We start from the raw sequence: 18,509 nt of genomic DNA on the forward strand, positions 1-18,509 counted from the left end.
ACAAAATCAATAAAAAGGAGGCACAGGAGGGAGCTCTCAAATGCTTAGAGAAGTTGACAGGAAGTGAGACCAGTGGATAGAATATATGATCATTTACACAAATGTTTCTTTTTTTTATTTTATTATGTTAATCACCACACATTACATCATTAGTTTTTGATGTAGTGTTCCATGATTCATTGTTTGCGTGTAACACCCAGTGCTCCATGCAGTATGTGTCCTCTTTAATACCCATCACCAGGCTAACCCATCCCCCCCCTCCCCTCCAGAACCCTCAGTTTGTTTCTCAGAGTCCATCGTCTCTCATGGTTCGTCTCCCCCTCTGATTTCCCCCCTTCATTTCTCCCTTCCTACTACCTTCTTTTTTTTTTTAAACATATAATGTATTATTTGTTTCAGAGGTACAGGTCTGTGATTCAACAGTCTTACAAAATTCACAGCGCTCACCATAGCACATACCCTCGCCAGTGTCTATCACCCAGTCACCCCATCCCTCCCACCCCCCACCACTCCAGCAACCCTCAGTTTGTTTCCTGAGATTAAGAATTCTTCATATCAGTGAGATCATATGATACATGTCTTTCTCTGACTGACTTATTTTGCTCAGCATAATACCCTCCAGTTCCATCCACGTCATTGCAAATGGCAAGCTTTCATTCCTTTTGATGGCTGCATGTTTCTATCCACAAGTTTGAAAGAGCACATGCATTATTTTTGATTGGGACAAGTGCAGAAGATAAGGTTGAAAATTCAAATAATAGAAACTGCATTAGCAAAGATCCAGAAGTTAGAAGGAATATGTCCTTGTCATAAGATGGTGAGGCCCCTAGAAGAAGGTTTAGGAAGAACCAGAAATAAGCTTAAGGATAGGGAACCTTGAACATCAGGTAGAGGATTTTAGATTTGATGTTTCAGGGTATTTTTTAGAATTTTGCTCAAGAGAGTCACATGGCAAAAGGAGTGAATTCTACTGGTACCGCTTTGGAGTTTTATTTTATTTTGTATTTTGTTTGTTTTAGTGGGTTTTTAAAACTTTTTTATTTGAATTCCAGTTAGTTAACATACAGTATAATGTTAATTTCAGGTGTACAATTTAATGATTCAACACTTCCATACAACAGCCGGTGCTCATCACAATAAGTGCACTCCTTAATCCGCATTACCCATTTAACCCGTCCTGCCACGCCCACCTCCCCTCTGGTAACCATCAGTTTGCTCTCTCTAGTTAGGAGTCTGTTTCTTGGTTTGCCTCTGTCTTTTTTCCCCTTTGATCATTTGTTTTTTTTTCTTAAATTCCGCAGATGAGTGAAATCATATGGCATTTGTCTTTCTCTGACTGACTTATTTCACTTAGCATGATATTCTCTGGTTCCATCCATGTAATTGCAAATGGCAAGATTTCATTATTTTTTATGACTGAGTAATATTCCATTCCAACCAGCTCTCTGGGGGAAAAGTACCCTATTGGCAGCATTTGCCAACTTCCATGATGTTAATACTCCCACCGTGGTCAATTTCAAGCTAGTAATAAACACTGTCACTGAGCCCAGAGCTAGAACCAGCCAGCTCTCCCACACTCCTGAACAGTCGATACATAGGGACGAATATTTGACAGTCTTCTAACCCCTTTCTCCCTTCTCTTCACTTCTCTGAATGCGCTTCATCAAAGCAAGAACCTTAGGATTCTCTTAACTGACCCTCTGCCTCATAAATAACAGAAGTGAAAAGCCATCAATACACTTTATTTAAGAATGAAGTGTGTGTGTTCTGAATGGAGAATAGCAACTTCTCACAATGAGATAAGTGGATTAAAATACTCAAGTAGTGTTTCACCTTTAAGGTGAAAAAAAAAAATCCTGCCACTAATGTAAAAAAAAAAAAAAATCCTGAAAATCCAGCATCAGCTCATACCTTTAGATAATTAGAAATTGGCATGCAATTGCTATTTTAGTGGTAGAAAATGTTTCTGAGTTCATAGAAATGAGCTAATTATTTGGCTTCTCCAATGCATCAATAACCGTGTCGTCCCTTGACTTGAATATTGAAAGTGATTCTCAATAAATGGTACATTTCTCATCCAAACCTTTCTTCACTTACATCAAATCCATTTAATACTTCTTTATGTGACTTGCCATATGAAGTCATATATTCAGTAAAAAGATAGCCTCCATACATATTTTTAAGACATGTGGGAAGCAGTTGAAATAAGAGTTTTATCTCTTACATTAAGGTTTTACTATTAGATATACATTCACTTTGCCTGTTCTTAAGGTGAATTATGAAATTTGAGTGACTGATGGACCTCAATCAAACAGAGTACTTAAGCTTAAGGAAAACGAAAGTAGTCCAACTCTTAGTCTGTCAACCTCAGAGGCCACCAGAGTACTAGGTAGAACATATTAATAGTTTGTATTCATTTAAATCATGCTCATTTGATATTTTAATCATTTATTGGAATTCCATTGAAGTTCACCTTTTTACTAACTCTGAACCAAAGGATTTACCTCACAAAAAGAGTTGCATAAATGAAATTATTCTTTTTGAACTTCTGGAGAGGACTGTGGTCACATTTATGCCTGGTTGCTCCTTCTCAGCAACACCTGAAACTCCCAACATTTTTCTTCTTTCCCAGTCCCATCTCAATTCCACAGCCTCCTTATTGTGGATTTTCCTAGTTGAAATGAAACTTTAAAGTCAGAAAGACACTGAGAAATCATTTTGTAGATGAAAAAACTGAAGCTTGCTGGGGCACCTGGGTGGCTCAGTCATTAAGCGTCTGCCTTTGGATGGAGCCCCGCATGGGGCTCCCTGCTTCGTGGGGAGCCTGCTTCTCCCTCTCCCACTCCCCCTGCTTGTGTTCCCTCTTTCTCTGTGTCTCTCTTTGTCAAATAAATAAATAAAATCTTTAAAAAGAAAAAGAAAAACCCTGAAACTTGGAAAAATGAAGTGGTTTGCCCATGGAAATACCCACATGCCTCACTTCTTCTCTGGACCTTGCCGGGAAGGATGGTGATTGTATTCGATTAATGAGGCAGACCTAATATAATCATGGTCATTAGAGCATCAATTGTTATTATCCCCTGAAGCCATAAAACAGAAAAAAAAAAAAAAAAACATAGGCCATAAGCTTCTTACATCGTAGTGTTGAATTTTTGGATCTGACTCCAAAAGCAAAAGTAACAAAAGCAAAAATAAACAAGTGGAACTACATTGAACTAAAAGCTTCTGCACAGCAAAGGAAACATCAACAAAATGAAAAGTCAACTCACTGAACAGGAGAAAATATTTGTAAATCATATATCTGATAAGGGCTGATATCCAAAATATATAAAAAACTCAACTCAATAGCAAAAAATCAAACAATCCAATTTAAAAAAAAATGGGCAGAGGCTCTAAATAGACATTTTTCTCAAAAAAAGACATACAGCTGGCCATTAGGTGCATGAAAACATGTCAACAATACTAATTATCAGGAAAATGCAAATCAAAGCCACAATGAGATACCACCTCACACCTGTTAGAATGACTATTATCAAAAGGACATGAACCAACAAGTGCTGAAGAGGATGTGGAGAAATGGAACCCCATTACACTGTTGGTACAGTCACTATAGAGACCAATACGGAGGTTCCTCAAAAAACTAAAAATAGATCTACCATGTGATCTAGATCTAGCTATTCCACTTTTGGGTATTTAACCAAAGGAAATGAAAACACTAATTTGGAAAGATGTATGCACCCCTATGTTCATTGCAGTATTACTTCCAATGGTCAAGATATGGAATTAACCTAAGTATTCATAGATAGATGAATGGATAAAGAAGATGTGATATACACACGCAATGGTATCCTCTTTGGCTATAAAAAGAAGAAAATGTTGCCATTTGTGACAAAATGGATGGACCTTGAGGATATTGTGCCAAGTGAAATAAGTCAGACAAAGACAAATACTATATGATTTCACTTATATGTGGCATCTGAAAAACAAAACAAATGAACAAAGAAGACACATGAACAAATAAGACAAAACAAAACTCAGAGATACAGAGAACAGATTGGTAGTTATTAGAGGGGAAGGGGGTTGGGAGTGGGCAAAAAGGGTAAAGAGGGATCAAACTGTATGGTGATGGATAGTAACTAGACTTATCGTGGAGACTTATTGTGGTGATCACTTTGTGGTGTGTACAAGCATCAAATTATTATATTGTACACCTGAAATTAATATGCTGTACGCCAATTTTACCTCAATAAAAAAGTCATTATCTTTTCCAGCCAAGATAATTGACTTCATGTTTTTCAGATATGTCCTACACAAGGAATTTTAAGCAGCATGACTATTCCAACTTTAAAAAATAATATGAAGTATTAAAGATATATTTTTATTCCTACCAACTAGCTTTCAACCAATTTAAGGACTTGAACATTACTCATATTTTATTTTTGGTATTTATACAATAGTTTACTGTATCCTTCTTCCCTTCCCAGAAATAAGTGTTTGTCATTTTCATGTTGTTCTTTATGCATAAATCCCTAAGTGATCTACATTCGGTACTTTTGCTTCTTCTATGTTCCACATTATGGTTGTGAGATGATACATCCATATTTAGATCGATCACACATATTTTGCACTACTTTATTCATTTATAGTATTTATTCTATTTTGTGGAGGTGTACTAATTTAATCTATTCATTTTCCTCTTGAAGGATATGTAGGTTATTCCCAATTTCCAGCTTCCTCAATTCCTTTTCAAGAGGTGTAATCACTCTGAACAAATAAGATGAATGTGACTAGAGCAAGATTGGAAAGAAAATATTTGCCTGTTAAGAGATGTTTTAAGCAGTTTAGCATATGCTTTTATATATATATATGAAAAATATAATTGTTGTGTGTCTGGAACCCTAAGATAACATTTTATAGGGAAATATATATATCAATCTCATTAATTCATTAAAACAGGACTTCTACATAAAACCTGGTTAGCGTGATTTCAAATGTAGAATTTATTTGAAATAAAATTTAATTTATTGTTAGATGCTCTGGATGTATACTTATAACTAGTTCAGAGAACCTTATCCAAAGATTTGCTCTATGCAGTGCACCATCTCTGGACAATCTAATTTATTCTATTGACTTTAGCCAACATATATGGAAGGAAACTCTCAAGTCTACGCCTTCAGCCATGACTTCTCTCTCAGGCACAAATCCCATTGTGGCTTCCTGCATGAAATATTGCCTCTGCTCTACACCTCACATTACCATGAACACTGCCTCCAAGCCCCACTTCCTACAACCAAATCACAATCTCTCCTACAGTCTCTCTGTTTCCTTGGTGATTATGTTCCTCCTTTGCTCCAAACCCTTCAGTAGTTCGGGCTCTGTGGATTCTTTGCCAAAAATCCAAGCCCAGTTGGGCCCAACCTTAACCCATCTTTTTTACTTTATCTCCCTTACATATCTTCATAACCAGCAATCAATTTCCAGGACAGTGTTTGGCACATTGTAGATGCGTAATAAATATTTTTTGAATGAACAAATAAAAAATTCTTCCAAATTAAGCCATTTAATGTTCATTAGATACACTTCATATCTCTTGTTCTTGAAATGTTTTCTCCAATGTATGTATTTAACAAAACTATATATTATTATTAATTATTATTATATATTATCATTAATATATAATAACTATATATTATTATATATTAACAATATATATTATATATATATTTCATGATTTATATTTTCCAATTTTGGCAATTACACCTTTGTGTCCAAGTTACTGAGACTAGTCATGAACTCCTGATCTCTAGCTATTCCCAAAGTAACATTTCTTCCTGTCTGGGTTTGTATTTTATTTTTCCTGAATGAAATGATCTAAACAAACTATCTCATCTAATTCTTCACCAGTACTTTGCACAAACTACTATTATACAAAGTAAAGTGTAAATATTTAGAGATAGCATTTATTCTCCCAGCCTTTACTCTGTGCACACTGTACCATATATATGTGTGTGTGTGTATATCATACATACAAATAGAGTATACATATATACATGCATATATAGTTCTTGGATACAGAGAGGAAGTAGACAGGAAGCTCTCAATTTGGTAAATAAGTAAGTGACATAAAATGTTAAACATTTATGATCAAGTATGTGCACGGTATGGCAGGCCTCCAAAGGAGGAAGTGGTCAAGGAAGGGTGATGGAAGGGCTTCACAGTGGAGAGGTAGAAACTGAGTTTGAGAGGTGAGGAGAATATAAAAGTGTGAGAGAAGGGCATTTTTGGGTAAGGGAGAAGATTTCACAATAGCTCACAGGGAAAAACACTTGTGTATTCAGGTAGATGGGATTTGAAGTACAAGGAAATCATAGTAAGAGTTAAGACAACCAGGCCTGGAACACCAAGGGCCTCATATGCCATGCTCAGGAATATGGACCTTTCCTGTAGGCAGCACCGTTCACATGGTCAACCTTATGCTTCTAAAAATTAAACTCTGGTAGTGACATGGAGACCTGTTGGCAGAGGGGACCACCTGAGACAAAATAGTAAGTGTGCTACTGCAGTAATCCAGGAGCAGAATTGAGATGTGGCAATAAAATGGCGGCAAGAGAAACATTATGGAGACAGAACCTTGAGCTTTTCAGTGAGAGAATGGCAGGGTCCAGGTTCTGTCTTGGTTGCTAGATTGATGACAGCACCATTTTTCAAGGTTAGGAAGAACAGGTTTTGGAATAAAGATAACATTTAGTTTTAAAAGCTTTAGAAGTGGACATATCTAGTAGGAAAATGGATATCTGTTGGTATGTCTCAGGGGAAAGGTTTGGACTGGGTATGTAGATTTGTAAGTCATCATGTTGGTGCCTGGGGGAGCCTGGGGGGTAAATAAATCATCCAGGCTTACCATGTAGCATTAGAAAAAAATAAGTGAAGAGTAGAACCTTGCAGACTCATCCATATTTGAGGAGAAAAGAAGAGTCTGATAGGTAAAACCCAGCCCAGTACTTCTTAGTGGGATTTCCCACTAAGCAATGCAAGTTTCCAGGAATATCCATAGTAGGTAAATAACTAGAAGAGAACGGTAGAAAGCCAAGGAGTAGGTTTGAGAGCAGAAAGGGATGATCTTGCTTGTCAAGTGCAGCACAGAGGTGGGGTAGGATGAGAATTAGAATGGGCTGTTTGGGCCTTGCAGCGGAGAGATCACTAGTGACCCTTCCTTGACAGGGCGTTTTCTGAGCAGTGTGGGCAAAGGAACCTGTTACAGTAGGTAGAAGATGGCTGAGCAAGGACAGGTGCGGTGAGGGTTGTCTATACTCATCAGAAGGCTTTGAATAGAAGTACTCTGCCCGTAGGTGAGCAGCTGGCCCAACCTTTTAGCCCTTTCCTTTGTTGGTTTCCAATCTATCAGATGAGAAGAGCTGGACTATTTCTAGTTATCTTCCAGCTTCATGATTTCAATGACTTACTGAGTCAATGGATGGATAGTTGGACGATGGATGAGATGCCACTGACTTCAAAAGTTATTAGAGACCTATTAAACATTGAATTTGTAGGGATTAGCTGCTTGTTAGGATAATTTCCAAATTATCCATTCATTTCAATCAAAAATCTAGACCAGTGAGCAGACTCTAGCTCAACATTTCCTAAGACCTGTTCCATGAACACTAGCTCAGTAAAATGTGATAGACATCAGATAAAATTTTTAAGAAATGATTTTTGGTCAAATAAATTTGGGAAACAGAGGTGTAAATAAACTCAACTTTCTTGTTTTACTACATAACTTCACAGATTCTTTACTACAGTAATAAACATTGTGATTTTCCTAACACTTATTTGACCAAAGACCTTTTTTTTTTTCTTTTATTTTGCCTTGTTTTGTTTAATTCGCCTCATTTCTGAGGACTAGCATTCTGATGAATGTACTTTAGTAGACACTGGTCTAAACAATGAAGAAGGAAACTTGATTGATAAGATGATCTCCAAATGATATATCAGTGAGACTATGACCTGTTCATTGGACATGCTCTTCATTATATCCTTCAAAAGTTTCTTTGTTTCTGCAGTGGCAGCATTATGAATGCACTGCTTTGTTCACTCAGCAAGCCAAGAGTAGTAGTTAATAGGTTAGCACCTCTGTGGCTGAATGATTTCATTGCAAATCGGGATCACAGCCCAATCCTGGATCCAGTAGCTGAATTCTATCACAGCGAGTGGAGTGATTGCTTTTGCAAACAGCATTCATTTACTCTCGTAATATATGTATGCTGTGAAATGTGTCTTTTGGGACCAAGAAACACAAAGCTGAGACTGTTTCCTCAAAGCGACTGTTTGCAGACTGGGAGCTTAATGCAGTCCACAGGTGGGAAAGGCAGAAGGCTCTTCTCTGGCTTCCCACGTCTCTGTACCTCTGTACCTTGGGGCAAGAAGCAGCTGAGGCCACAGCAGGAGTCCTTGTCACCTTTCCTTTAAGAATTCCTTTCCCCTTAACTCCGCTTGGTTAGTGCTTTTCATACGACGTCACAGTCAATTTGTTTCCCATGAAAGAGCTGTAATAACCTATTTCCCTAAATCCCCCTGATTAGGACTAGCAGCTCTCCTGACCATAGCCCCACACAGCAAACACCCGCCAAGCCTGGCCTTTGTGTTCTGGTCTCTCTCCCGGATCCCCTCTTCTCACTGAAATGATACTAATTTTTGTTTGCTCTGTTTGATCACTTTAAAAGTATACAACAGACTTCTACCTTTGTCCTGTGATAAAATCAATCACTAGATTTCATTGTTATAAATGTAGTTTAGATGAAGTTTTCTTAATTGAATTCTCTTCCTCGTACCCCAAATGAATGGAATTTGCAGTGTTTTTAATACCTCTGACACAGTCCTGTTTGTTTCATTTATGGAGGTAAAGGGATCTCTTCCCACTTTCATATTTCTCTGTTCAGAAGGGTTTAGAGCCATGTATAAACAACAAAGCTTATGAGGGACATGCTCTCTTCCAGACCACTTTTTTAAAAAGCAAATTAGACTGGTCTGAAGATTTTTTCCTAGACTCTTTAAGTAATTAAGTTTTAACTTTTACATATTATTATAATAACAAATAAATGGAAACATTCTAAATGTACAAAGGTAGTGGAACAGTTACATGCTATCTTTTTTAAATTTTTTTTTATTTTTTTTATTTATTCTTATGTTAATCCCCATACATTACATCATTAGTTTTAGATGTGGTGTTCCATGATTCATTCTTTGTGCATAACACCCAGTGCTCCATGCAGAACGTGCCCTCCTCAATACCCATCAACAGGCTAACCCATCCTCCGCCCCACCTCCCCTCTAGAACCCGCAGTTTGTTTTTCAGAGTCCATCGTCTCTCATGGTTCATCTACCCCTCCGATGTCCCCCCCTTCATTCTTCCCCTCCTGCTACCCTCTTCTTCTTCTTCTTCTTTTTTTTTTTTCTTAACATATATTGCATTATTTGTTTCAGAGGTACAGATCTGAGATTCAACAGTCTTGCACAATTCACAGTGCTTACCAGAGCACATACCCTCCCCAGTGTCTATCACCCAGTCACCCCATCCCTCCCACCCCACCCCCCACTCCAGAAACTTCACTTTGTTTCCTGCGATTAAGAATTCCTCATATCAGTGAGGTCATATGATACATGTCCTTCTCTGTTTGACTTATTTTGCTCAACATAATACCCTCCAGTTCCATCCACATCATTGCAAATGGCAAGATCTCATTCCTTTTGATGGCTGCATAATATTCCATTGTATATATATACCAATCTTCTTTATCCATTCATCTGTCGATGGACATCTTGGCTCTTTCCACAGTTTGGCTATTGTGGACATTGCTGCTATAAACATCAGGGTGCACGTACCCTTTTGGATCCCTACTTTTGTATCTTTGGGGTAAATACCCAGTAGTGCAATTGCTGGATCATACGGTAGCTCTATTTTCAACTTTTTGAGGAACCTCCATACTGTTTTCCAGAGTGGCTACACCAGCTTGCATTCCCACCAACAGTGTAGGAGGGTTCCCCTTTCTCTGGATCCCCACCAACATTTGTCCTTTCCTGACTTGTTAATTTTAGCCATTCTGACTGGTGTGAGGTGGTATCTCATGGAGGTTTTGATTTGGATTTCCCTGATGCCGAGCGATGTTGAGTACTTTTTCATGTGTCTGTTGGCCATTTGGATGTCTTCTTTGGAAAAATGTCTGTTCATGTCTTCTGCCCATTTCTTGATTGGATTCTTTGTTCTTTGGATGTTGAGTTTGATGAGTTCTTTATAGATTTTGGATACTAGCCCTTTATCTGATATGTCATTTGCAAATATCTTCTCCCATTCTGTCAGTTGTCTTTTGGTTTTGTTGACTGTTTCCTTTGCTTTGCAAAAGCTTTTTATCTTGATGAAGTCCCAATAGTTCATTTTTGTCCTTGCTTCCCTTGCCTTTGGTGATGTTTCTAGGAAGAAGTTGCTGCGGCTGAGGTCAAAGAGGTTGCTGCCTGTGTTCTCCTTTAGGATTTTGATGGACTCGTGTCTCACACTGAGGTCTTTCAACCATTTGGAGTCTATTTTTCTGTGTGGTGTAAGGAAATGGTCCAGTTTCATTCTTCTGCATGTGGCTGTCCAATTTTCCCAACTCCATTTGGTGAAGAGACTGTCTTTTTTCCATTGGACATTCTTTCCTGCTTTGTCAAAGATGAGTTGACATAGAGTTGAGGGTCCTTCAGAATAGGTATTAATTCTTCTTGAACAGTTTGGTAGAATTCCCCTGGGAAGCCATCTGGCCATGGGCTTTTGTTTGTTGGGAGATTTTTGATGACTGCTTCAATTTCCTTAGTGGTTATAGGTCTGTTCAGGTTTTCTATTTCTTCCTGGTTCAGTTTTGGTAGTTGATACATCTCCAGGAATGCATCCATTTCTTCCAGGTTATCTAATTTGCTGGCATAGAGTTGCTCATAATATGTTCTTATAATTGTTTGTATTTCTTTGGTGTTGGTTGTGATCTGTCCTCTTTCATTCATGATTTTGTTGATTTGGGTCATTTCTCTTTTCTTTTTGATAAGCCTGGCCATGGGTTTATCAATCTTGTTAATTCTTTCAAAGAACCAGCTCCTAGTTTTGTTGATCTGTTCTACTGTTCTTTTGGTTTCTATTTCATTGATTTCTGCTCTGATCTTTATTATTTCTTTCTCCTGCTGGGTTAGGCTTTATTTGCTGTTCTTTCTCCAGCTCGTTTAGGTGTAGGGTTAGGTTGTGTACTTGAGACCTTTCTTGTTTCTTGAGAAAGGCTTGTATTGCTATATACTTTCCTCTTAGGACTGCCTTTGCTGCATCCCAAAGATTTTGAATAGTTGTGTTTTCATTTTCATTGGTTTCCATGTATTTTTTTAATTCTTCTATAATTTCCTGGTTGACCCATTCATTCTTCAGTAGGATGCTCTTTAGCCTCCATGTATTTGAGTTCTTTCTGACTTTCCTCTTGTGATCGAGTTCTAGTTTCAAAGCACTGTGGTCTGAAAATAGGCAGGGAATGATCCCAATCTTTTGGTACCGGTTGAGATCTGATTTATGACCTAGGATGTGATCGATTCTGGAGAATGTTCCATGGGGACTAGAGAAGAATGTGTATTCCGTTGCTTTGGGATGCAATGTTCTGAATATGCCTGTGAAGTCCATTTGGTCCAGTGTGCCATTTAAAGTCTTTATTTCCTTGTTGATCTTTTGCTTAGACGATCTGTCCATTTCAGTGAGAGGGGTGTTAAAGTCCCCCACTATTATTGTATTGTTGTCGATGTGTTTCTTTGCTTTTGTTATTAATTGCCTTATATAATTGGCTGCTCCCATGTTAGGGGTGTAGATATTTACAATTCTTAGATCTTCTTGTTGGATAGACCCTTTAAGTAGGATACAATGTCCTTCCTCATCTCTTATTACAGTCTTTGGTTTAAAATCTAATTTGTCTGATATAAGGATTGCCACCCCAGCTTTCTTTTGGTGTCCATTAGCATGGTAAATGGTTTTCCACCCCCTCACTTTCAATCTGGGGGTGTCTTTGGGTCTAAAATGAGTCTCTTGCAGACAGCATATCGATGGGTCTTGTTTTTTAATCCAATCTGATAGCCTGTGTCTTTTGATTGGGGCATTGAGCCCATTTACATTCAGGGTAACTATTGAAAGATAGAAATTTAGTGCCATTGTATTGCCTGTAAAGTGACTGTTACCGTATATTGTCTGTGTTCCTTTCTGGTCTATGTTGCTTTTAGGGTCTCTCTTTGCTTAGAGGACCCCTTTCAATATTTCTTGTAGGGCTGGTTTTGTGTTTGCAAATTCCTTTAGTTTTTGTTTGTCCTGGAAGCTTTTTATCTCTCCTTCAATTTTCAATGACAGCCTAGCTGGATAGAGTATTCTTGGCTGCATATTTTTCTCATTTAGTGCTCTGAATATATCCTGCCAGTCCTTTCTGGCCTGCCAGGTCTCTGTGGATAGGTCTGTTGCCAATCTAATGTTTCTACCCTTGTAGGTTACAGATCTCTTCTCCCGAGCTGCTTTCAGGATTTTCTCTTTGTCTATGAGACTCGTAAGTTTTACTATTAGATGTCGAGGTGTTGACCAATTTTTATTGATTTTGAGAGGTTTTCTCTGTGCTTCCTAGATTTTCATGCCTGTTTCCTTCCCCAAATTAGGGAAGTTCTCTGCTATAATTTGTTCCATTATACCTTCTGCCCCTCTCTCTCTTTCTTCTTCTTCTGGGATCCCAAGTATTCTAATGTTGTTTCGTCTTATGGTATCACTTATCTCTCGAATTCTGCTCTCATGATCCAGTAGTTGTTTATCTCTCTTTTTCTCAGCTTCTTTATTTTCCATCATTTGGTCTTCTATATCACTGATTCTTTCTTCTGCCTCATTTATCCTAGCAGTTAGCGCCCCCATTTTTTATTGCACCTCATTAATAGCCTTTTTGATTTCGACTTGGTTAGATTTTAGTTCTTTTACTTCTCCAGAAAGGGTTTCTCTAATAACTTCCATGCTTTTTTCAAGCCCAGCTAGTATCTTTAAAGTGATGATTCTGAACTCTAGATCTGACGTCGTACTAATGTCTGTATTGAGTAGGTCCCTGGCAGTCGGTACTACCTCTTGTTCTTTATGTTGAGGTGATTTTTTCCATCTTGTCATTTTGTGCAGAGGAGAATAGTTAATGAGAGAACAAAATGCTAGCAGAGTAACAACGTCCCCAGAAAATATACTCTAAACAAATCAGAAAAGACCTGAAGCAGTGGGAAAAGAAAGGGAAAGAGAGAAAAAAGAAAAAGAAAAAAAAAGAAAAAGATAAAGATAAAAACAAACAAAACAAAACAACAACAACAAAAAAACCCAGAATGTGATCAAATATGATCAGGCTGGTATATAGATCAGTGCTACACACTAGATTTTGGGTGTATTTTGGTCTGTTAGAAGAAAGTGCCTCCCAAAATTTTAAAGAAAGAAAAGCTTATATATGTACAAAAATAAGGGTTGATATGATGAAGGGATGGAATATGACTGTAAAGATGAAAATTATAAAAAATTTTATAAAAGGAATTGATAAGAACTTGTTTGAAAAAAGAAAGAAGAGGATTTAAAAAAAAGAAAAAAGAAAAAAAAGGGAGAGAATGTGATCAGGCAGGGGAGTAGAAAAAACCATATACTAGAGATTTAGGGTATATTTTGATCTGTTAGAAGAAACTATCTCAAAATTTTAAAGAGAGAACAACTTATATAAATATGCCAAAAATACAGGTAACTACTATGAAGGGATAGAATATGACTCTAAAAATGAAAAATAAAAATGTTTTTTAAAAAAGGGATTGATAAGATGTTGGTTGAAAAAGGGAAAAAGAAAAATTCAGAAAAAGAAAAAAGAAAAAAAGACAGTTAAAAAAAAAACACTTAACTTTGAAAGACTAAAGAATCATTGTAAAAAAGCCATGAATTCTATGTGCATTATTCCCCTAGTGCTGGAGTTCTGCTGTTCTCATTCATCGGTAAACTTGGTCTTAGATGGCTGTTCTTGCTGATCTTCTGGGGGAGGGGCCTGTTGCCGTGGTTCCCAAATGTCTTTGCCGGAGGCGGAAGTGCCCCACCCTTGCCGGTCCGGGCTAAGTAATCTGCTCGGGTTTGCTCTCCGGGGCTTTTGTTCCCTGCGAGCTTTCCGTACAGCATTGGAGGCGGAGAGTGAAAATGGCGGCCTCCCAATCTCCACCCTGGAGGATCCGAGAACTCGGGCTCACTTCTCAGTGCGCCCCCAGAGAAAAGCCGTCAGTCACTCCCGTCTCCCCGGTCTCCGGCCGCTCTCCGTGCTCACCCGGCCTGCGACCGCGCGCCTCTATCTCTGGCACCCGACCCCGGGTGGAGTCTCCAAACCCAGCAGATCCCTGCGGTGCACTCCCGTGCGGTTCCTCCCCGGGGAGGAAGGTGAGTCTCCCCGGATCTGCCGCTTGTTGGGTCCCTGCTGGAGGAGCAGGGGCCCGACTCTGCCGCGGATCACGGTTTATGGCCACCCCGAGCTGAGAGCCCGCGCCTGGGCTCCGCCTCTGCAGCCGGCTTCCCTGCTCCGATACCTGGGAGCTCTGCCACACTCAGGCACCCCCGGTCTTTCTGTGACCCTGAGGGTCCTGAGACCACACTGTCCCAGGGGGTTCCAGCCCCCGCTTAGCCACTGGAGTGATGTCCCTCAGCAGAGCCGACTTCTAAAAGTTCCGATTTTGTGCTCCGTGGCTCTATCACTTGCCAGAAGCGGCCGACGGAGGCCCCTCCCCCGCCGTCTATCCTCCCAAATATCGCCTCGGATTCACTTCTCCACACGTCCTACCTTCCAGAAAGTGGTCGCTTTTCTGATGAGAGAGTTGTTGCTATTCTTTTCTTCGATCTCCTGTTGAGTTCGTAGGTGTTCAGAATGGTTTGATCCCTCTCCAGCTGAATTCCTGAGAGGAGACGAAATCCAGGTCTCCTACTCCTCCGCCATCTTGCTCCGCCCCCCAATAAACCAGTTACATGCTATCTGATCATGAACCTGGTGATGTTTAAAAATCATCAGTGAGTCATAAACATATTAGTGATATATTAAATGAACTAATCATTTTCCAAACAATAGGTAACGTATGAGCTTAGCGTTGTAAACCCTCAATGTGTGTGTCAAGGTACCGAGGAAGCTTGGAAAGAAAAAGCAGGCAGGTACATACATGAGAATGCCGTGGTCGAGAGCATAAAATTTGGACCTAAAGGGAGCTTGAGTATACTTCTGCTCTCTCTCTATCTGTGTGACTTCAGGGAAATAATTTTACCTTTTGGAGCCGAAGTTGGGATTTTTTTAATGTAAAAGGAGGATAAATAATAATACCTAGCTCTATATGGTAGTTGGTTGGCTGAAATAATATGTACTGGGACGCCTGGGTGGCTCAGTCGTTAAGCGTCTGCCTTCGGCTCAGGTCATGGTCCCGGGGTCCTGGGATCGAGCCCTGCATCGGGCTCCCCGCTCCGCGGGAAGCCTGCTTCTCCCTCTCCCACTCCCCCTGCTTGTGTCTCCTCTCTCGCTGTCTCTCTCTGTCAAATAAATAAAATCTTAAAAAAAAAAAAGAAATAATATGTACCAAAGTCTTAACGCAGAGCAATTGCTCAGTTAGTGGTAGATATCATTAACAATGCTTTAATTTATCAAAATGCGTTAACAGTGGTTATATCTAGGCAATGGGGATCTTGCTGTTTATTATATTTTATGTTTTTGTCAAAATATATAATATATACAATGTAAGTGAATCCAGTATGTATTTGATCACACACACGCTTAGTCCCTGAACAGGTTTTATCTCTGATAAACGTTTAGTCACTTGCATTTGACTCAAATGAGATAAAGAAGGCAAAGAATAGGATCTCTTTGACACGGAGGAGGAACATATGGCCATGGGAAGCCCCCCAGTGGAATGCCGCTTGTCAGTGTTGGGCTTACACTTGAACCCATCCTTCCAATTCTAAGTTCACTGTCCATATTCCAAGATTAAAAGAAGAAACCTATCAGGTCTGCCTTTCTTAGAACAGTATGGAAAACAAAATCAACTACATATTCAAAATAATGAAGAGGTCCTGCCTTCAAGGATTGCTGTAACATTTTCTCTGTTTTCCCTCCAGCTTTGATTTACATCTAAAGTACAATATCTTCTGACTGCTAGTATGTGTCTAGTTTTTTTTTTATTATGTTATGTTAATCGCCATACATTACATCATTAGTTTTTGATGTAGTGTTCCATGATTCATTGTGCATAACACCCAGTGCTCCATGCAGAACGTGCCCTCTTTAATACCCACCACCAGGCTAACCCATCCTCCCACACCCTTCCCCTCTAGAACCCTCAGTTTGTTTTTCAGAGTCCATAGTCTCTCATGGTTCATCTCCCCCTCCGATATCCCCCCCTTCATTCTTCCCCTCCTGCTCACCTCTTCTTTTTTTTTTTTTTTAAACATATACTGTATTATTTGCTTCAGAGGTACAGATCTGTGATTCAACAGTCTTGCACAATTCACAGCGCTCACCATAGACATGTCTATAGTTTTTTTAACTGCTTCAGCTAGATTGCTGACACCTGGGTCTGTACTGTGCACGTGGCTTATTTAAAAACAATATAGTTCATTAGCATGTTTTAGAAGTGAGACTTGGTTTAGGAGTCTTTATAATATTTCTGAAACTCCAGTGAAACCCTGGTGCCTTCCTGAATCTTAGCAGATTACATAAGACTCTGAGGTCGATGAAAAGCTTTCCTGGGCCTTGTAAGCAGAAACTGAGTATTGCTTTTTTAAAATTCATTAAGGAGATACAGACATACTTGGAGATAGTGTCACCATAGAAATAGAAAAACAACTAAATTTCCTCCCCCTCCCTTTTTTTTTTTTTTTCCCTCCATAGCTTAAAGGGAGCTGATGCTGGCAATGGGATCAGAGTGTTCGTGCCTGATATCGGGATGTTCATTGCTAGTCTGACCATCTGGCTCGTCTGCAGAAACATTGTTCAGAAACCAGTGACAGAAGAAGCAGCACAGTATAACTCGGAGTTTGAAAATGAAGAATTGGTAAATCTGATTTCATGCATCTATCCTCCTTCTTTGATTTCTGAGGGCCTTGAACCTTCTAATAAGTTGTGTAAGAGTGAAATGTGCAAAGCACTTAAGCTTTGGGGTGCTTGGCTTCAGTTACGTTGCACAGCCCCTGGTGTAGTTCTGATGAGTAGGCATTCGCATCCACATCTTGGCCATGAGGAGCCAGTTCAAGGAACATGAGGGCTGCCCTTCATGAGGCATTCATCCTGACCCAATGTTCTTTTCACTCTCATCTAATATTATCTCAGATGGTTAACCTTCTAGATTCATAATATTATGGCCCATTGTCTAGATACCTTAGTTATTACAAAATATTTAGAGAAGAAGTAACACCTGGTAGTTTGGGGAGAAAAAAAGTAATTCCTCCCTGAAGGGAAGCTTTCTGGTCCATGCACCTTGCTCTTCAGAGTGGACTTGTGTTAGCATGTTTTGATCAAGTTATTTTAAAGCATTCCAGAGAAAAAATATATACCTTTGGGAAAGTATAAGAATTGGAAAAAGATAATGATAATGAGGAAAATGTATGTTAATTTTTAGCTATGTGTTTTAGCAGAAAGAGTTTCAGGAGGATCAGGGAGCACGTCAGATCTCATTCGGTGTATGAGAGCAAGTTAGACAGCTCATCCCTGTCCCCGGACCTGTTTCTGAACACTGATCCATTCTAATGACTCTACTTTGTTATATGAGTTTCAGTGACATTGATTTACAAAGTAACTGGTTTGGTAATTGAAAGATGAAATTTACAAAGAGAAAATTACGAAAAAGACTTACTCTGGACAGTTGACCCAAGACACAGCTACCAAATGTTCTTATTCAGAAGTTTTGGCAAGAACTTTAACCTGCAAAACTGAAGTTAATTGAAATCACTTACTTTGAGAATGGTAATCACAAAGGCCTCAAGGAAGACAAGTCTCAGTTATGGCAAGTGACCTATGTGCCTCACAAATAAGCAGCAAATTACCTTGTATAGTTATTAAAAACAGAACAATAAAGTGAGGATATAATTCAACAGATCTATACAATCTAGAAATGATACTACTGCTGAAAATCATTTATGGGTAAAAAACACAATCACATCGATCACATTGCATATCAATATTCTGCTATTTTTAAGGCAAATGTTAACAAGTACTTGGTGTAAAAAACAATTATAGCAGGGTAGTAACTAACCCTATCTTGCATTTAAGTCTACAAACTATGCAGCACTTGTCAGTGTCTTAAAAATGGGTAAAACTATGAGAATGCCTTTTCTTCTTGTTGGCTTTCCAATTTTGAAGGAAAACTTAAAATTTTAATTTTCAGTTTTATATTTGAACTTCAATTTATAATAGTTATAATTTTGAAAATCATCTGGCTTTGATAATTATCGCCAAAATTGT

General features: G+C 38.8%; 1 protein-coding gene across 3 annotated transcripts in view; it reads left to right on the top strand.

Annotated features, from left to right (window-relative positions):
• PIEZO2 (piezo type mechanosensitive ion channel component 2) overlaps positions 1 to 18,509 on the top strand; it is a 503,601-nt gene that overhangs the window by 267,606 nt on the left and 217,486 nt on the right. For all 3 annotated transcript variants that reach the window (XM_064578003.1, XM_064578004.1, XM_064578002.1), the window contains exon 5: positions 16,941 to 17,103. In XM_064578003.1, coding sequence (XP_064434073.1) covers positions 16,941 to 17,103 — 163 coding nt within the window. The remainder of the gene's footprint in view (positions 1 to 16,940; positions 17,104 to 18,509) is intronic.

The sequence above is a fragment of the Mirounga angustirostris genome, unplaced genomic scaffold, assembly GCF_029215605.1.
Source record: "Mirounga angustirostris isolate CCGP_5_RB_7025 unplaced genomic scaffold, mMirAng1.0.hap1 SCAF_14, whole genome shotgun sequence".
In the NCBI taxonomy this organism is placed as follows: Eukaryota; Metazoa; Chordata; class Mammalia; order Carnivora; family Phocidae; genus Mirounga; species Mirounga angustirostris.